This window comes from Borostomias antarcticus, assembly GCF_949987555.1.
Source record: "Borostomias antarcticus genome assembly, chromosome: 20".
Taxonomy (NCBI): Eukaryota; Metazoa; Chordata; class Actinopteri; order Stomiiformes; family Stomiidae; genus Borostomias; species Borostomias antarcticus.
This window is the reverse complement of record NC_140253.1, coordinates 470,708-485,707: the sequence shown is the minus strand read 5'-3', so window position 1 is coordinate 485,707 and position 15,000 is coordinate 470,708. Positions and strand designations below refer to the sequence as shown.

General features: G+C 48.3%; 2 protein-coding genes across 4 annotated transcripts in view; both read left to right on the top strand.

Moving 5' to 3' along the window:
- Positions 1-5,448, top strand: part of galntl6 (polypeptide N-acetylgalactosaminyltransferase like 6) — a gene marked incomplete at its 3' end in the record, with an annotated part of 31,685 nt that extends 26,237 nt beyond the window's left edge. Inside the window, exon 8 of the mRNA XM_084454404.1 lies at positions 5,275-5,448. Coding sequence (XP_084310530.1) covers positions 5,275-5,448 — 174 coding nt within the window. The remainder of the gene's footprint in view (positions 1-5,274) is intronic.
- A 4,857-nt stretch (positions 5,449-10,305) lies between these two features.
- Positions 10,306-15,000, top strand: part of galnt7 (UDP-N-acetyl-alpha-D-galactosamine: polypeptide N-acetylgalactosaminyltransferase 7) — a 29,555-nt gene continuing 24,860 nt past the window's right edge. For all 3 annotated transcript variants that reach the window (XM_084454244.1, XM_084454243.1, XM_084454245.1), the window contains exons 1-2: positions 10,306-10,489; positions 11,690-11,863. In XM_084454244.1, the coding sequence (XP_084310370.1) occupies positions 10,367-10,489; positions 11,690-11,863 (297 nt within the window). In that variant the 5' untranslated portion in view covers positions 10,306-10,366. The remainder of the gene's footprint in view (positions 10,490-11,689; positions 11,864-15,000) is intronic.

Below are 15,000 nucleotides of genomic sequence, written 5' to 3'. Positions count from 1 at the left end.
GAACTAATACTCCCCTATCTGAACACATCTCTCTAGGAAGAGAACTAATACTCCCCTATCTGAGCACATCTCTCTATAGAACTAATACTCCCCTATCTGAGCACATCTCTCTATAGAACTAATACTCCCCTATCTGAGCACATCTCTCTATAGAACTAATACTCCCTATCTGAGCACATCTCTCTATAGAACTAATACTCCCCTATCTGAGCACATCTCTCTATAGAACTAATACTCCCCTATCTGAGCACATCTCTCTATAGAACTAATACTCCCCTATCTGAGCACATCTCTCTAGGAAGAGAACTAATACTCCCCTATCTGAGCACATCTCTCTATAGAACTAATACTCCCCTATCTGAGCACATCTCTCTATAGAACTAATACTCCCCTATCTGAGCACATCTCTCTATAGAACTAATACTCCCTATCTGAGCACATCTCTCTATAGAACTAATACTCCCCTATCTGAGCACATCTCTCTATAGAACTAATACTCCCCTATCTGAGCACATCTCTCTATAGAACTAATACTCCCTATCTGAGCACATCTCTCTATAGAACTAATACTCCCCTATCTGAGCACATCTCTCTATAGAACTAATACTCCCTATCTGAGCACATCTCTCTATAGAACTAATACTCCCCTATCTGAGCACATCTCTCTATAGAACTAATACTCCCCTATCTGAGCACATCTCTCTATAGAACTAATACTCCCCTATCTGAGCACATCTCTCTAGGAAGAGAACTAATACTCCCCTATCTGAGCACATCTCTCTATAGAACTAATACTCCCCTGTCTGAGCACATCTCTCTAGGAAGAGAACTAATACTCCCCTGTCTGAGCACATCTCTCTAGGAAGAGAACTAATACTCCCCTATCTGAGAACATCTCTCTATAGAACTAATACTCCCCTATCTTGAGCACATCTCTCTAGGAAGAGAACTAATACTCCCCTATCTGACCACATCTCTCTATAGAACTAATACTCCCCTATCTGAGCACATCTCTCTATAGAACTAATACTCCCCTATCTGAGCACATCTCTCTATAGAACTAATACTCCCCTATCTGAGCACATCTCTCTATAGAACTAATACTCCCCTATCTGAGCACATCTCTCTATAGAACTAATACTCCCCTATCTGAGCACATCTCTCTATAGAACTAATACTCCCCTATCTGAGCACATCTCTCTATAGAACTAATACTCCCCTATCTGAGCACATCTCTCTATAGAGAACTAATACTCCCTATCTGAGCACATCTCTCTATAGAACTAATACTCCCCTATCTGAGCACATCTCTCTATAGAACTAATACTCCCCTGTCTGAGCACATCTCTCTATAGAACTAATACTCCCCTATCTGAGCACATCTCTCTATAGAGAACTAATACTCCCCTATCTGAGCACATCTCTCTATAGAACTAATACTCCCCTATCTGAGCACATCTCTCTATAGAACTAATACTCCCCTATCTGAGCACATCTCTCTATAGAACTAATACTCCCCTATCTGAGCACATCTCTCTATGAAGAGAACTAATACTCCCCTATCTGAGCACATCTCTCTATAGAACTAATACTCCCCTATCTGAGCACATCTCTCTATAGAACTAATACTCCCCTATCTGAGCACATCTCTCTATGAAGAGAACTAATACTCCCCTATCTGAGCACATCTCTCTATAGAACTAATACTCCCCTATCTGAGCACATCTCTCTATAGAACTAATACTCCCCTATCTGAGCACATCTCTCTATAGAACTAATACTCCCCTATCTGAGCACATCTCTCTATAGAACTAATACTCCCCTATCTGAGCACATCTCTCTATAGAACTAATACTCCCCTATCTGAGCACATCTCTCTATAGAACTAATACTCCCCTATCTGAGCACATCTCTCTATAGAACTAATACTCCCTATCTGAGCACATCTCTCTATAGAACTAATACTCCCCTGTCTGAGCACATCTCTCTATAGAACTAATACTCCCCTATCTGAGCACATCTCTCTATAGAACTAATACTCCCCTATCTGAGCACATCTCTCTAGGAAGAGAACTAATACTCCCCTATCTGAGCACATCTCTCTATAGAACTAATACTCCCCTGTCTGAGCACATCTCTCTATAGAACTAATACTCCCCTGTCTGAGCACATCTCTCTATAGAACTAATACTCCCCTATCTGAGCACATCTCTCTATAGAACTAATACTCCCCTGTCTGAGCACATCTCTCTGGGAAGAGAACTAATACTCCCCTATCTGAGCACATCTCTCTATAGAACTAATACTCCCCTATCTGAGCACATCTCTCTATAGAACTAATACTCCCCTATCTGAGCACATCTCTCTATAGAACTAATACTCCCCTATCTGAGCACATCTCTCTATAGAACTAATACTCCCCTATCTGAGCACATCTCTCTAGGAAGAGAACTAATACTCCCCTATCTGAGAACATCTCTCTATAGAACTAATACTCCCTATCTGAGCACATCTCTCTATAGAACTAATACTCCCCTATCTGAGCACATCTCTCTAGGAGGAGAACTAATACTCCCCTATCTGAGCACATCTCTCTATAGAACTAATACTCCCCTATCTGAGCACATCTCTCTATAGAACTAATACTCCCCTATCTGAGCACATCTCTCTAGGAGGAGAACTAATACTCCCCTATCTGAGCACATCTCTCTAGGAAGAGAACTAATACTCCCCTATCTGAGCACATCTCTCTAGGAAGAGAACTAATACTCCCCTATCTGAGCACATCTCTCTATAGAACTAATACTCCCCTATCTGAGCACATCTCTCTATAGAACTAATACTCCCCTATCTGAGCACATCTCTCTATAGAACTAATACTCCCCTATCTGAGCACATCTCTCTATAGAGAACTAATACTCCCTATCTGAGCACATCTCTCTATAGAACTAATACTCCCCTATCTGAGCACATCTCTCTATAGAACTAATACTCCCCTATCTGAGCACATCTCTCTAGGAGGAGAACTAATACTCCCCTATCTGAGCACATCTCTCTATAGAACTAATACTCCCCTATCTGAGCACATCTCTCTATAGAACTAATACTCCCCTATCTGAGCACATCTCTCTATAGAACTAATACTCCCCTATCTGAGCACATCTCTCTAGGAGGAGAACTAATACTCCCCTATCTGAACACATCTCTCTAGGAAGAGAACTAATACTCCCCTATCTGAGCACATCTCTCTATAGAACTAATACTCCCCTATCTGAGCACATCTCTCTATAGAACTAATACTCCCCTATCTGAGCACATCTCTCTATAGAACTAATACTCCCTATCTGAGCACATCTCTCTATAGAACTAATACTCCCCTATCTGAGCACATCTCTCTATAGAACTAATACTCCCCTATCTGAGCACATCTCTCTATAGAACTAATACTCCCCTATCTGAGCACATCTCTCTAGGAAGAGAACTAATACTCCCCTATCTGAGCACATCTCTCTATAGAACTAATACTCCCCTATCTGAGCACATCTCTCTATAGAACTAATACTCCCCTATCTGAGCACATCTCTCTATAGAACTAATACTCCCTATCTGAGCACATCTCTCTATAGAACTAATACTCCCCTATCTGAGCACATCTCTCTATAGAACTAATACTCCCCTATCTGAGCACATCTCTCTATAGAACTAATACTCCCTATCTGAGCACATCTCTCTATAGAACTAATACTCCCCTATCTGAGCACATCTCTCTATAGAACTAATACTCCCTATCTGAGCACATCTCTCTATAGAACTAATACTCCCCTATCTGAGCACATCTCTCTATAGAACTAATACTCCCCTATCTGAGCACATCTCTCTATAGAACTAATACTCCCCTATCTGAGCACATCTCTCTAGGAAGAGAACTAATACTCCCCTATCTGAGCACATCTCTCTATAGAACTAATACTCCCCTGTCTGAGCACATCTCTCTAGGAAGAGAACTAATACTCCCCTGTCTGAGCACATCTCTCTAGGAAGAGAACTAATACTCCCCTATCTGAGAACATCTCTCTATAGAACTAATACTCCCCTATCTTGAGCACATCTCTCTAGGAAGAGAACTAATACTCCCCTATCTGACCACATCTCTCTATAGAACTAATACTCCCCTATCTGAGCACATCTCTCTATAGAACTAATACTCCCCTATCTGAGCACATCTCTCTATAGAACTAATACTCCCCTATCTGAGCACATCTCTCTATAGAACTAATACTCCCCTATCTGAGCACATCTCTCTATAGAACTAATACTCCCCTATCTGAGCACATCTCTCTATAGAACTAATACTCCCCTATCTGAGCACATCTCTCTATAGAACTAATACTCCCCTATCTGAGCACATCTCTCTATAGAGAACTAATACTCCCTATCTGAGCACATCTCTCTATAGAACTAATACTCCCCTATCTGAGCACATCTCTCTATAGAACTAATACTCCCCTGTCTGAGCACATCTCTCTATAGAACTAATACTCCCCTATCTGAGCACATCTCTCTATAGAACTAATACTCCCCTATCTGAGCACATCTCTCTATAGAACTAATACTCCCCTATCTGAGCACATCTCTCTATAGAACTAATACTCCCCTATCTGAGCACATCTCTCTAGGAAGAGAACTAATACTCCCCTGTCTGAGCACATCTCTCTATAGAACTAATACTCCCCTATCTGAGCACATCTCTCTATAGAACTAATACTCCCCTATCTGAGCAAATCTCTCTATAGAACTAATACTCCCCTGTCTGAGTGCATCTCTCTAGGAAGAGAACTAATACTCCCCTATCTGAGCACATCTCTCTATAGAACTAATACTCCCCTATCTGAGCACATCTCTCTAGGAAGAGTAGAATGACGACGGGATTGGTTAAGAGTAGAGGACATTTAATCGGCGGGCCTGATGCATGTGTGTGTGTGTGTGTGTGTGTGTTCCTTTGTGTCGCCCATTGCACATGTGTGTTGGTGTGTACTGCTGTGTGACGAATAAAGACTTTTTCTAATTCCATCACGCGCACACACACTCCTGTCCCTGTTTGAACTGAGCCAGTCCTGCGTGCTGAGCGCTGTGTCCTGTGTGTTCCAGGACCAGTCCCTGTTTGAACTGAGTCAGTCCTGAGTCCTGAGCGCTGTGTCCTGTGTGTTCCAGGACCAGTCCCTGTTTGAACTGAGCCAGTCCTGAGTGCTGAGCGCTGTGTGCTGTGTGTTCCAGGACCAGTCCCTGTACCACGTGGTCAGCGGTCGCTGCATGGACAGCAGCCCGGCGGAGCGGAGGCTCTTCGTGAGCGCATGTGACCCGGCGTCGCGCACGCAGCACTGGCTGTTCCAGAAGGTCAACGCCACCGTGCTCAACAAGCTCCTCCACAGGGACACGCCCGCCTCCTAGGACAGCCAACCAGACGCCTCTCTGGCCCCCGCCGGGCCCCGGGCGGCCAATCCGGGGCCTGCCCACAGGAGGGAGGGGAGGGGCTGCGTTCCTGCTCTGACCTAGAACCCCTCCCACTCTCTGGGGGTCTTATCCAAGATGGAGGACGAAAAGCTGCAGGGACTTCCTGTGTGCCTGCCCCACCGCCGCCCACTGGGATATGTAGTTCTCAGAACAGAGCAGGGACAGCTGGGATAGGTCTGCCTAGCTGCTGGAGGACTCAGAGACCCAGACAGAGACAGCTCGGATACATCTGCCTAGCTGCTGGAGGACTCAAGCTCTTCTAGAAGGTCCTCTAGGGGTTAAAGGTTAAAGGTCATAGTCTCATAGACTGGCTGTACCAGAGAGAACACAGGGGAACTCTCACTCTCTCTCTCATTCTCCCTCTCTTTCTCTCTCTCTCTTTCTCTGTCTCTCTCTCTCTTTCTCTCTCTCTCCCTCTCACTCTCCCTCTCCCTCTCTCTCTCTCTCTCTCTCTTTTCAGTATAGTGGGTCTCTCATGGAACTAGGGATTATAGGGTGGTTTTGTATATGGTTATTTATTTATGTATGTATTTATTTATTATTTGTTTTGTATTTTCTCATCTAAGTGAATGGGATCTAGAGAGTATCTTATCTAAGTGAATGGGATCTAGAGAGTATCTTATCTAAGTGAATGGGATCTAGAGAGCATCTTATCTAAGTGAATGGGATCTAGAGAGCATCTTATCTAAGTGAATGGGATCTAGGAATGGGATCTAGCCACTGATGGCTGTGATGCGCTCGTAAATCAAGTTATCGTAGCCAATGAACATCAAGATGTAACTGCAGGTTTTGTTCTATTTGAAACGTCTTTTAAAATAAAGATTGAGTGAGGATCCCTGAATAAAGGAGTGACCACAGAAGGTGAATGGTGTCCGTGGTTGGAGTTTATGGGTGTCAATATGTTTTTTTAAATCACACAATGCAAACCTGCAAGCTCGTCACCTTGTAGATATCTGGACATTCTTACTAGTTGCAATTCTAATTGAAGATTAGAAGTCAAAATTGAAGTGAGGGAGCGACTACACAGGTACCACTGACTGACCCTCACCCCTCCACCACAGACTGACCCTCACCCCTCCACCACAGACTGACCCTCACCCCTCCACCGCAGACTGACCCTCACCCCTCCACCACAGACTGACCCTCACCCCTCCACCACAGACTGACCCTCACCCCTCCACCACTGACTGACCCTCACCCCTCCACCACAGACTGACCCTCACCCCTCCACCACAGACTGACCCTCACCCCTCCACCACAGACTGACCCTCACCCCTCCACCACTGACTGACCCTCACCCCTCCACCACTGACTGACCCTCACCCCTCCACCACAGACTGACCCTCACCCCTCCACCACAGACTGACCCTCACCCCTCCACCACAGACTGACCCTCACCCCTCCACCACAGACTGACCCTCACCCCTCCACCACAGACTGACCCTCACCCCTCCACCACAGGGAGACAGGACCTCACCCCTCCACCACAGACTGACCCTCACCCCTCCACCACTGACTGACCCTCACCCCTCCACCACAGACTGACCCTCACCCCTCCACCACAGACTGACCCTCACCCCTCCACCACAGACTGACCCTCACCCCTCCACCACAGACTGACCCTCACCCCTCCACCACAGACTGACCCTCACCCCTCCACCACAGACTGACCCTCACCCCTCCACCACAGACTGACCCTCACCCCTCCACCACAGACTGACCCTCACCCCTCCACCACAGACTGACCCTCACCCCTCCACTACTGACTGACCCTCACCCCTCCACCGCAGACTGACCCTCACCCCTCCACCACAGACTGACCCTCACCCCTCCACCACAGACTGACCCTCACCCCTCCACCACAGACTGACCCTCACCCCTCCACCACAGGGCGCAGACAGGACCTCACCCCCTCACCCTGGCCAGAGTCCAACACAGAGAGGGAGCGACTACACAGGTACCACTGACTGACCCTCACGCCTCAAACCTCGGCCTTCTCTCCCCCTCTCTCTTCTCTCCCCCTCTCTCTTCTCTCCCTCTCTCTCTTCTCTCCCCCTCTCTCTTCTCTCCCCCTCTCTCTTCTCTCCCCCTCTCTCTTGTCTCCCCCTCTCTCTTCTCTCCCCCTCTCTCTTGTCTCCCCCTCTCTCTTGTCTCCGTACACGATTACCAACCCCTCAACCCTCACCAAACCCTTCTTCTGGGCTGCCGTGGAGAAGAACATGACCGATGCCATTTCATACATAAGCCTAGTATTTTGGGTGGATATGAAATCTATCCTCCATTTTTTTTAGCTGTGCAAGTTTGTGCCTGGTTGATAAAATCAGCCTGTATCCGTGGAATGCTGAACTGCTAAGATCTCTGTCGTCGACACATGGGTCTTAGGAATTTCCACAAAGTCTTCAAACGATCCACCTCTGGCGAGAGCAGAGGTTTTTATTGAGACATTTGCAACTTTGAACTCTGAAACCGAACTTTAACCTCTGACTCTGGCTCAATGCATGATTCACTAATATTACAGAATGATTCTCTGTAAATGACTCTGGCTCAGTGAATGATTCACTAATATTACAGAATGATTCTCTGTAAATGACTCTGGCTCAGTGAATGATTCACTAATATTACTGAATGATTCTCTGTAAATGACTCTGGCTCAGTGCCTGATTCACTAATAATACAGAATTTTAGTTTAGTTTATTAAAGGATCCCCATCAGAAGCACACTAGTGTACATGTGATCTTCCTGGGGTCCTTCACAAAACATAAAATACACAACATTCAAGTACAGACAAAAACAACAAGAGAACAATAATAAATTAAAAAGTGTTCATTCAAGCACAATATTTTCAAGCACAATCATATCATTGATCTTAAAGCCTCAATTCAATTGGAAACAACTTGCCTTAAGCTACTCACTCAGTATTGGTACACAGTAGATATTGTCTAGAAAGCCTCCTGAACATTTTTATTTATTAAAAAAACCGGTTAGTGTGACCTGCGGTCCACCATCTCTCCGCCTGTCTCTAGCTCTCTACCCCACATGCCTCGGTCCACCATCTCTCCGTCTGTCTCTAGCTCTCTACCCCACATGCCTCGCATGCCTCGGTCCACCATCTCTCCGTCTGTCTCTAGCTCTCTACCCCACATGCCTCGCATGCCTGACCCTCTTCTTTGGAAACTTGTTCCGCCTCTTTGAGGGTGAAAGTAGATAGCCTGGTATGACCATCCCGATCTAGCGAGCTCACTGCTTCGCTCCGCAATATCGTTGTGCGTTAGTGAACCAGAATGTGATCTTGAGAACGGGGTGGTCGTACCAGGCACTGGAATAGTTCAGGAGAGAGATCGGGGTGGTCGTACCAGGAACTGGAGTAGTTCAGGAGAGAGAACGGGGTGGTCGTACCAGGCACTGGAATAGTTCAGGAGAGAGATGACAGGATTTCTCTAAATGACAGCACCGCCATGCCGGCCACGGTCATGATTGGTGGGCCGATACCTACAAATACTGCAGTTCCAACAATAATGTCCCTGATCTGGCCCACCTTCCCGTGTAACATAGCCTAGCTAGTGCATGTCCCGGGTTATTGTATAGATAGACCTGTCTATATCCATACCATGTGATATATTGCACATTGTATTATATTATATTGCACTGTACTTTAGATTGCTATTCTTGCACTTTGCCTTCAGCACTAGATTATGCTCTTAGTCACTTGTTTTAGAAAGAAGATGCACTTGTGAGTTCTGGCGAGTAGTAGTACATTGGCTCTTCCTACGTTAAATGCAATTATTGTTAGTCGCTTTGGATAAAAGCGTCTGCTAAATGACTGTAATGTAATGTAATGTAATATCACATAGCTAGTGCATGCCACCGTGGCGGTGTGCCAGCCCCCTCCCTGCCAGAGTAAGTAAAGGTGTAACTGAACACACCTCTGTGTCTCCAGGACACACCTAGGGCTGGTCACTATTTCACGTTCGTTAGGTACGGGCTCAGCCTGTAATGTGAACATGAAACCAGTCTCTAAAATCAGCCCTCCGGGTAGCAGATCAAAATCAGGACTCGTGATTGTAAATGTGGATAGGTTATATGGACACTATAGTCACTGCTGTACTACACTACTGACTGACACTACACTACTGGCCCTCAGTACAGAGTGGAGCCAGTCATCGCGAATCAGAGTTTGAGTTATTGGTCTGACAGAGAGAGATTATCTGTAAATCTACGCACCGCAGAACACACAACATCTTCCTGGTGTGACACAAGCAAACATCCGTGTGTGCTGAGACTTCCACCAACCCAGAAACACCGGAGGCACACACACACACACACGCACACACACACACACACACACACACACACACACACACACACACACACACACACACACACACACACACACACACACACACACACACACACACACACACACACACACACACACACACAGTCTAACCCTAACCTTCTTACAAAGGAGAAGCTCCATGAAGCTCCAGCAGCAGGGAGAAGTGTCTCTCATAAAGAGGAAGCTAGACTAGGTTATATGAAGCATTTTGAGAAAACTTCCGTCCCCATGTGGAGCAGCGGGGCGGAGGGCTCAGCAGAGTGAGGGACGAGCCGCGGGCGCGAGTAGGGCGACAAATCTAACCGACCCTAACCCTAGTCTACAGCAGCGGTCCGGTGTCCGGTCGGGCCGAGAGTTGGTCGGTAGTCGGTACGAGCCGAGGGGCCGCCAACCCAGTGGGAGACGCGGTTTAAACCGGGACAGGGAGAGGGGCAGGGAGAGGGGCAGGGACAGGGAGCTAGCCTAGCCTAGCTAACCCTGCTAGCATCGGCCCGGGCCAGCTGCTCTCTTGTTGTTAAAATGAGGCTGAAAGTGGGGTTCCTCCTCCGCAGCTCCGTGGGGATCGGGACGTTCCTGGGTCTCATGCTGCTGTGGTCCACCCTGACGCCCAGAGACCAGGACCAGGACCCCGCTGGGAAACGGGTGAGTGAGCCTGGACCCTGGTTCTAGCCTAGCTACGGGCTGGTACTAGTCCCCTGGTTCTAGCCTAGCTATGGGCTGGTACTAGTCCCCTGGTTCTAGCCTAGCTATGGGCTGGTACTAGTCCCCTGGTTCTAGCCTAGCTACGGGCTGGTACTAGTCCCCTGGTTCTAGCCTAGCTATGGGCTGGTACTACTAGTCACTGTTCAACTGTTAGCATATCAATCAAGGTGGCTCATTTGCTAAGTGCGTAGTGATGCTAGACACGGCTGGTTAGCATGGTGACTGAGCTAACCGGCTAACTCAGTCGTTCGGTGTGAAGGAGATGGCTAGCTGGAGGGGGTGAAGGAGATGGCTAGCTGGAGGGGGTGAAGGAGATGGCTAGCCGGCTAGCTGGAGGGGGGGAAGGAGATGGCTAGCTGGAGGGGGTGAAGGAGATGGCTAGCCGGCTAGCTGGAGGTGGTGAAGGAGATGGCTAGCTGGAGGGGGTGAAGGAGATGGCTAGCTGGAGGGGGTGAAGGAGATGGCTAGCCGGCTAGCTGGAGGGGGGGAAGGAGATGGCTAGCTGGAGGGGGGGAAGGAGATGGCTAGCCGGCTAGCTGGAGGGGGGGAAGGAGATGGCTAGCTGGAGGTGGGGAAGGAGATGGCTAGCTGGAGGTGGGGAAGGAGATGGCTAGCCGGCTAGCTGGAGGTGGGGAAGGAGATGGCTAGCCGGCTAGCTGGAGCTGGGGACGGATGGGATCATGTATCGATCATTGATCACGTATTGACTGGTGCAGCCGATCACTGGCGTGCTAGCGTGTGCTAGGCTAGCTACATGCAGGGGAATGAGACTAACTGCTTCTCATACCTCTTTAGACTGGGTTTTTATATGGTGGAGGCTGTAGCTCAGGAGATAGAGCGGGTTGTCCAACGACCGCAGGGTCGGTGGTTCGAATCCCGGCTCCTCCTGTTTACATATTGGAGTGAGGGCAAGAGACACTAACCCTAACCCTCCCAATGAGCAGGCTAGCACCTTGCATGGCAGCTGCCGCCTTTGGTGTGTGAATGGGTGAATGAGAGGACATTGGGAAAAGGGCACTCCATTTATATCCATCTTTTCTGCGGTGTCAAATCAAAAGAGGTGCCTTCTGTGCGCTGTGTGTGTGTGTGTGTGTTCATGATGTAGTAGCCTACCATCCCAACCCTCCTGCATTCCTCCAGGGTGGAGGGGCCGAAGGCTCCAACGTCCTGCAGCCCAGAGCGGAGGCGGGCGGGGAGGCGCTCCGGCCCGTGGTGCCCTGGCCCCATGTGGAGGGCGTGGAGGTCGACCTGGACTCCATCAGACTGAAGAACGGAGCCGGACCCGACGCCCAGCCCAAACACAACCAGAACCAGGTGACTGACAAGACGGCCGAGGGGGGTGTGTGTGTGTGTGTGTGTGTGTGTGTGTGTGTGTGTGTGTGTGTGTGTGTGTTGCATGACCAAACAAATACCTTGTCTTTTTGAGATGTCAGCCGACCACATTCCAGCCATGCGTGACTGGTTCTCCCTCTCTCTCTAACATTATCTAACATTACAGGACCGTTTAGCGTTTGTGTTTGTTTCATTACATAACAGTAACATTTAGCAGATGCTTTTATCCAAAACCACTTACAATAATTGCATTTAATAGGAAGTCAATGGACCTCATTCCTGAACGCAGTTAAGAAGAAATTTCTTCTTAACTCCACTTAGGAAGTGCGCCCGTTCGTAAGGGCTGAATTTGAGAAATCCGAGGTGATTGCGTTCACATCAATTCTACAGACATCCTAGGCTTGAAATAATAATAATAAATACGAGAATATTTGTATCATTTCCAATTACGTTTCATTTATAGTCATGATTCTACGAGGCATCTTGGCTGAAATAAATAAAAGCACTACACAGACACTGCAAATGGCAGTGAATGAATAAATAAGCACTAACTCAGTCGCTATACTCAGACTCAGCACAACAGCACCTTATATTCTATAGTCGTCAGAATGGACACATCTATTCTGTAAATAAACATGTGAATATCCATAACTAAAATATAGGCCTACATAATATAGATAGGGCATATCAGGATCCACAAGTAGCCTACTCTTGCATTTAACTAAACTGAACATTTTAATCATCTGCTCTCAGCACATCCCATCCCTTTCATGTAGGCTATTTATTTTGCATTTTGTATTAAAAGTCCATATATACCGTCATGTTTTCTATTGTTATTTTGTATTGTTTTTTCCCACCTTGCTTAAGCCAAGTGTGAACGTTATAAGAGCCAGCCGAGAAACATCTCACTCCTCATTTTACTGGTATGTTGCATGTGACGAATAAAACATTGAATTTGCACGTGACCTTGAACATCAATCATGTCAATTGGGAACATCTCTTTTTTTTCCTCTGTCTGGGGATTCTGTGTGCACACGACCCTGTAGTAAGGAGCTGGCGGGGCGTTTATGTATGCAAATTCAGGTGTACGAGAACACGCATTCAACTTAAGAAGGGGAGCACAGCTGAGAACACTTTGGCAGTTTAAGAAGACATTTCCACGCGTTCATGAATCCGGCGGGATCTTTCTTAGGGCTGGTCTTACGAAGTTCGTAAGAAGACATTTAAGACACATTTTATGAGAGAAAATGTTCGGGAATGAGGACCAGTGTACTACTAGTCTCACAAGCGCATCTTCTTTCTAAACAAGTGACTAAGAGCATCATCTAGTGCTGAAGGCAAAGTGCAAGAATAGCAAGATACAAATACAATAGGTGCTTAAGAGGGAGGATCGTTGTACTTCTTGAAGAGGTGAATTTTGAGCCTGTGGCGAAAGATGGGAAGCGTCTCTGCTGTCCTGACGTCTCTCCTCTGCTCTCCTGACGTCTCTCTGCTGTCCTGACATCTCTCTGCTGTCCTGACATCTCTCTGCTGTCCTGACGTCTCTCCTCTGCTGTCCTGACGTCTCTCCTCTGCTCTCCTGACGTCTCTCTACTCTCCTGACGTTTCTCTGCTGTCCTGACGTCTCTCCTCTGCTGTCCTGACGTCTCTCTGCTGTCCTGACGTCTCTCTGCTGTCCTGATGTCTCTCCTCTGCTGTTCTGACGTCTCTCTGCTGTCCTGACGTCTCTCCTCTGCTGTCCTGACGTCTCTGCTGTCCTGACGTCTCTCCTCTGCTGTCCTGACGTCTCTCTGCTGTCCTGACGTCTCTGCTGTCCTGACGTCTCTCCTCTGCTGTCCTGACGTCTCTCTGCTGTCCTGACGTCTCTCCTCTGCTCTCCTGACGTCTCTCTGCTGTCCTGACGTCTCTCCTCTGCTCTCCTGACGTCTCTCTGCTGTCCTGACGTCTCTCTGCTGTCCTGACGTCTCTCCTCTGCTGTCCTGACGTCTCTCCTCTGCTGTCCTGACGTCTCTCCTCTGCTGTCCTGACGTCTCTCCTCTGCTCTCCTGACGTCTCTGCTGTCCTGACGTCTCTCTGCTGTCCTGACGTCTCTCCTCTGCTGTCCTGACGTCTCTCCTCTGCTGTCCTGACGTCTCTCCTCTGCTGTCCTGACGTCTCTCTGCTGTCCTGACGTCTCTCTGTTGTCCTGACGTCTCTCCTCTGCTCTCCTGACGTCTCTCTGCTCTCCTGACGTCTCTCTGCTGTCCTGACGTCTCTCTGCTGTCCTGATGTCTCTCCTCTGCTGTTCTGACGTCTCTCTGCTGTCCTGACGTCTCTCTGCTGTCCTGACATCTCTCTGCTGTCCTGACGTCTCTCTGCTGTCCTGACGTCTCTGCTGTCCTGACGTCTCTCTGCTCTCCTGACGTCTCTGCTGTCCTGACGTCTCTGCTGTCCTGACGTCTCTCTGCTGTCCTGACGTCTCTCCTCTGCTGTCCTGACGTCTCTGCTGTCCTGACGTCTCTGCTGTCCTGACGTCTCTCTGCTCTCCTGACGTCTCTCTGCTCTCCTGACGTCTCTCTGCTGTCCTGACGTCTCTCTGCTGTCCTGACATCTCTCTGCTGTCCTGACGTCTCTCTGCTGTCCTGACGTCTCTCCTCTGCTGTCCTGACGTCTCTCTGCTGTCCTGACGTCTCTGCTGTCCTGACGTCTCTCCTCTGCTGTCCTGACGTCTCTCTGCTGTCCTGACGTCTCTGCTGTCCTGACGTCTCTCTGCTCTCCTGACATCTCTCTGCTGTCCTGACGTCTCTCTGCTGTCCTGACATCTCTCTGCTGTCCTGACGTCTCTCTGCTGTCCTGACGTCTCTCTGCTCTCCTGACGTGTCTCTGCTGTCCTGACGTCTCTCTGCTGTCCTGACGTCTCTCTGCTCTCCTGACGTGTCTCTGCTGTCCTGACGTCTCTCTGCTGTCCTGACGTCTCTCTGCTCTCCTGACGTGTCTCTGCTGTCCTGACGTCTCTCCTCTGCTGTCCTGACGTCTCTCCTCTGCTGTCCTGACGTCTCTCTGCTGTCCTGACGTCTCTCCTCTGCTGTCCTGACGTCTCTCCTCTGCTGTCCTGACGTCTCTCTGCTCTCCTGACGTCT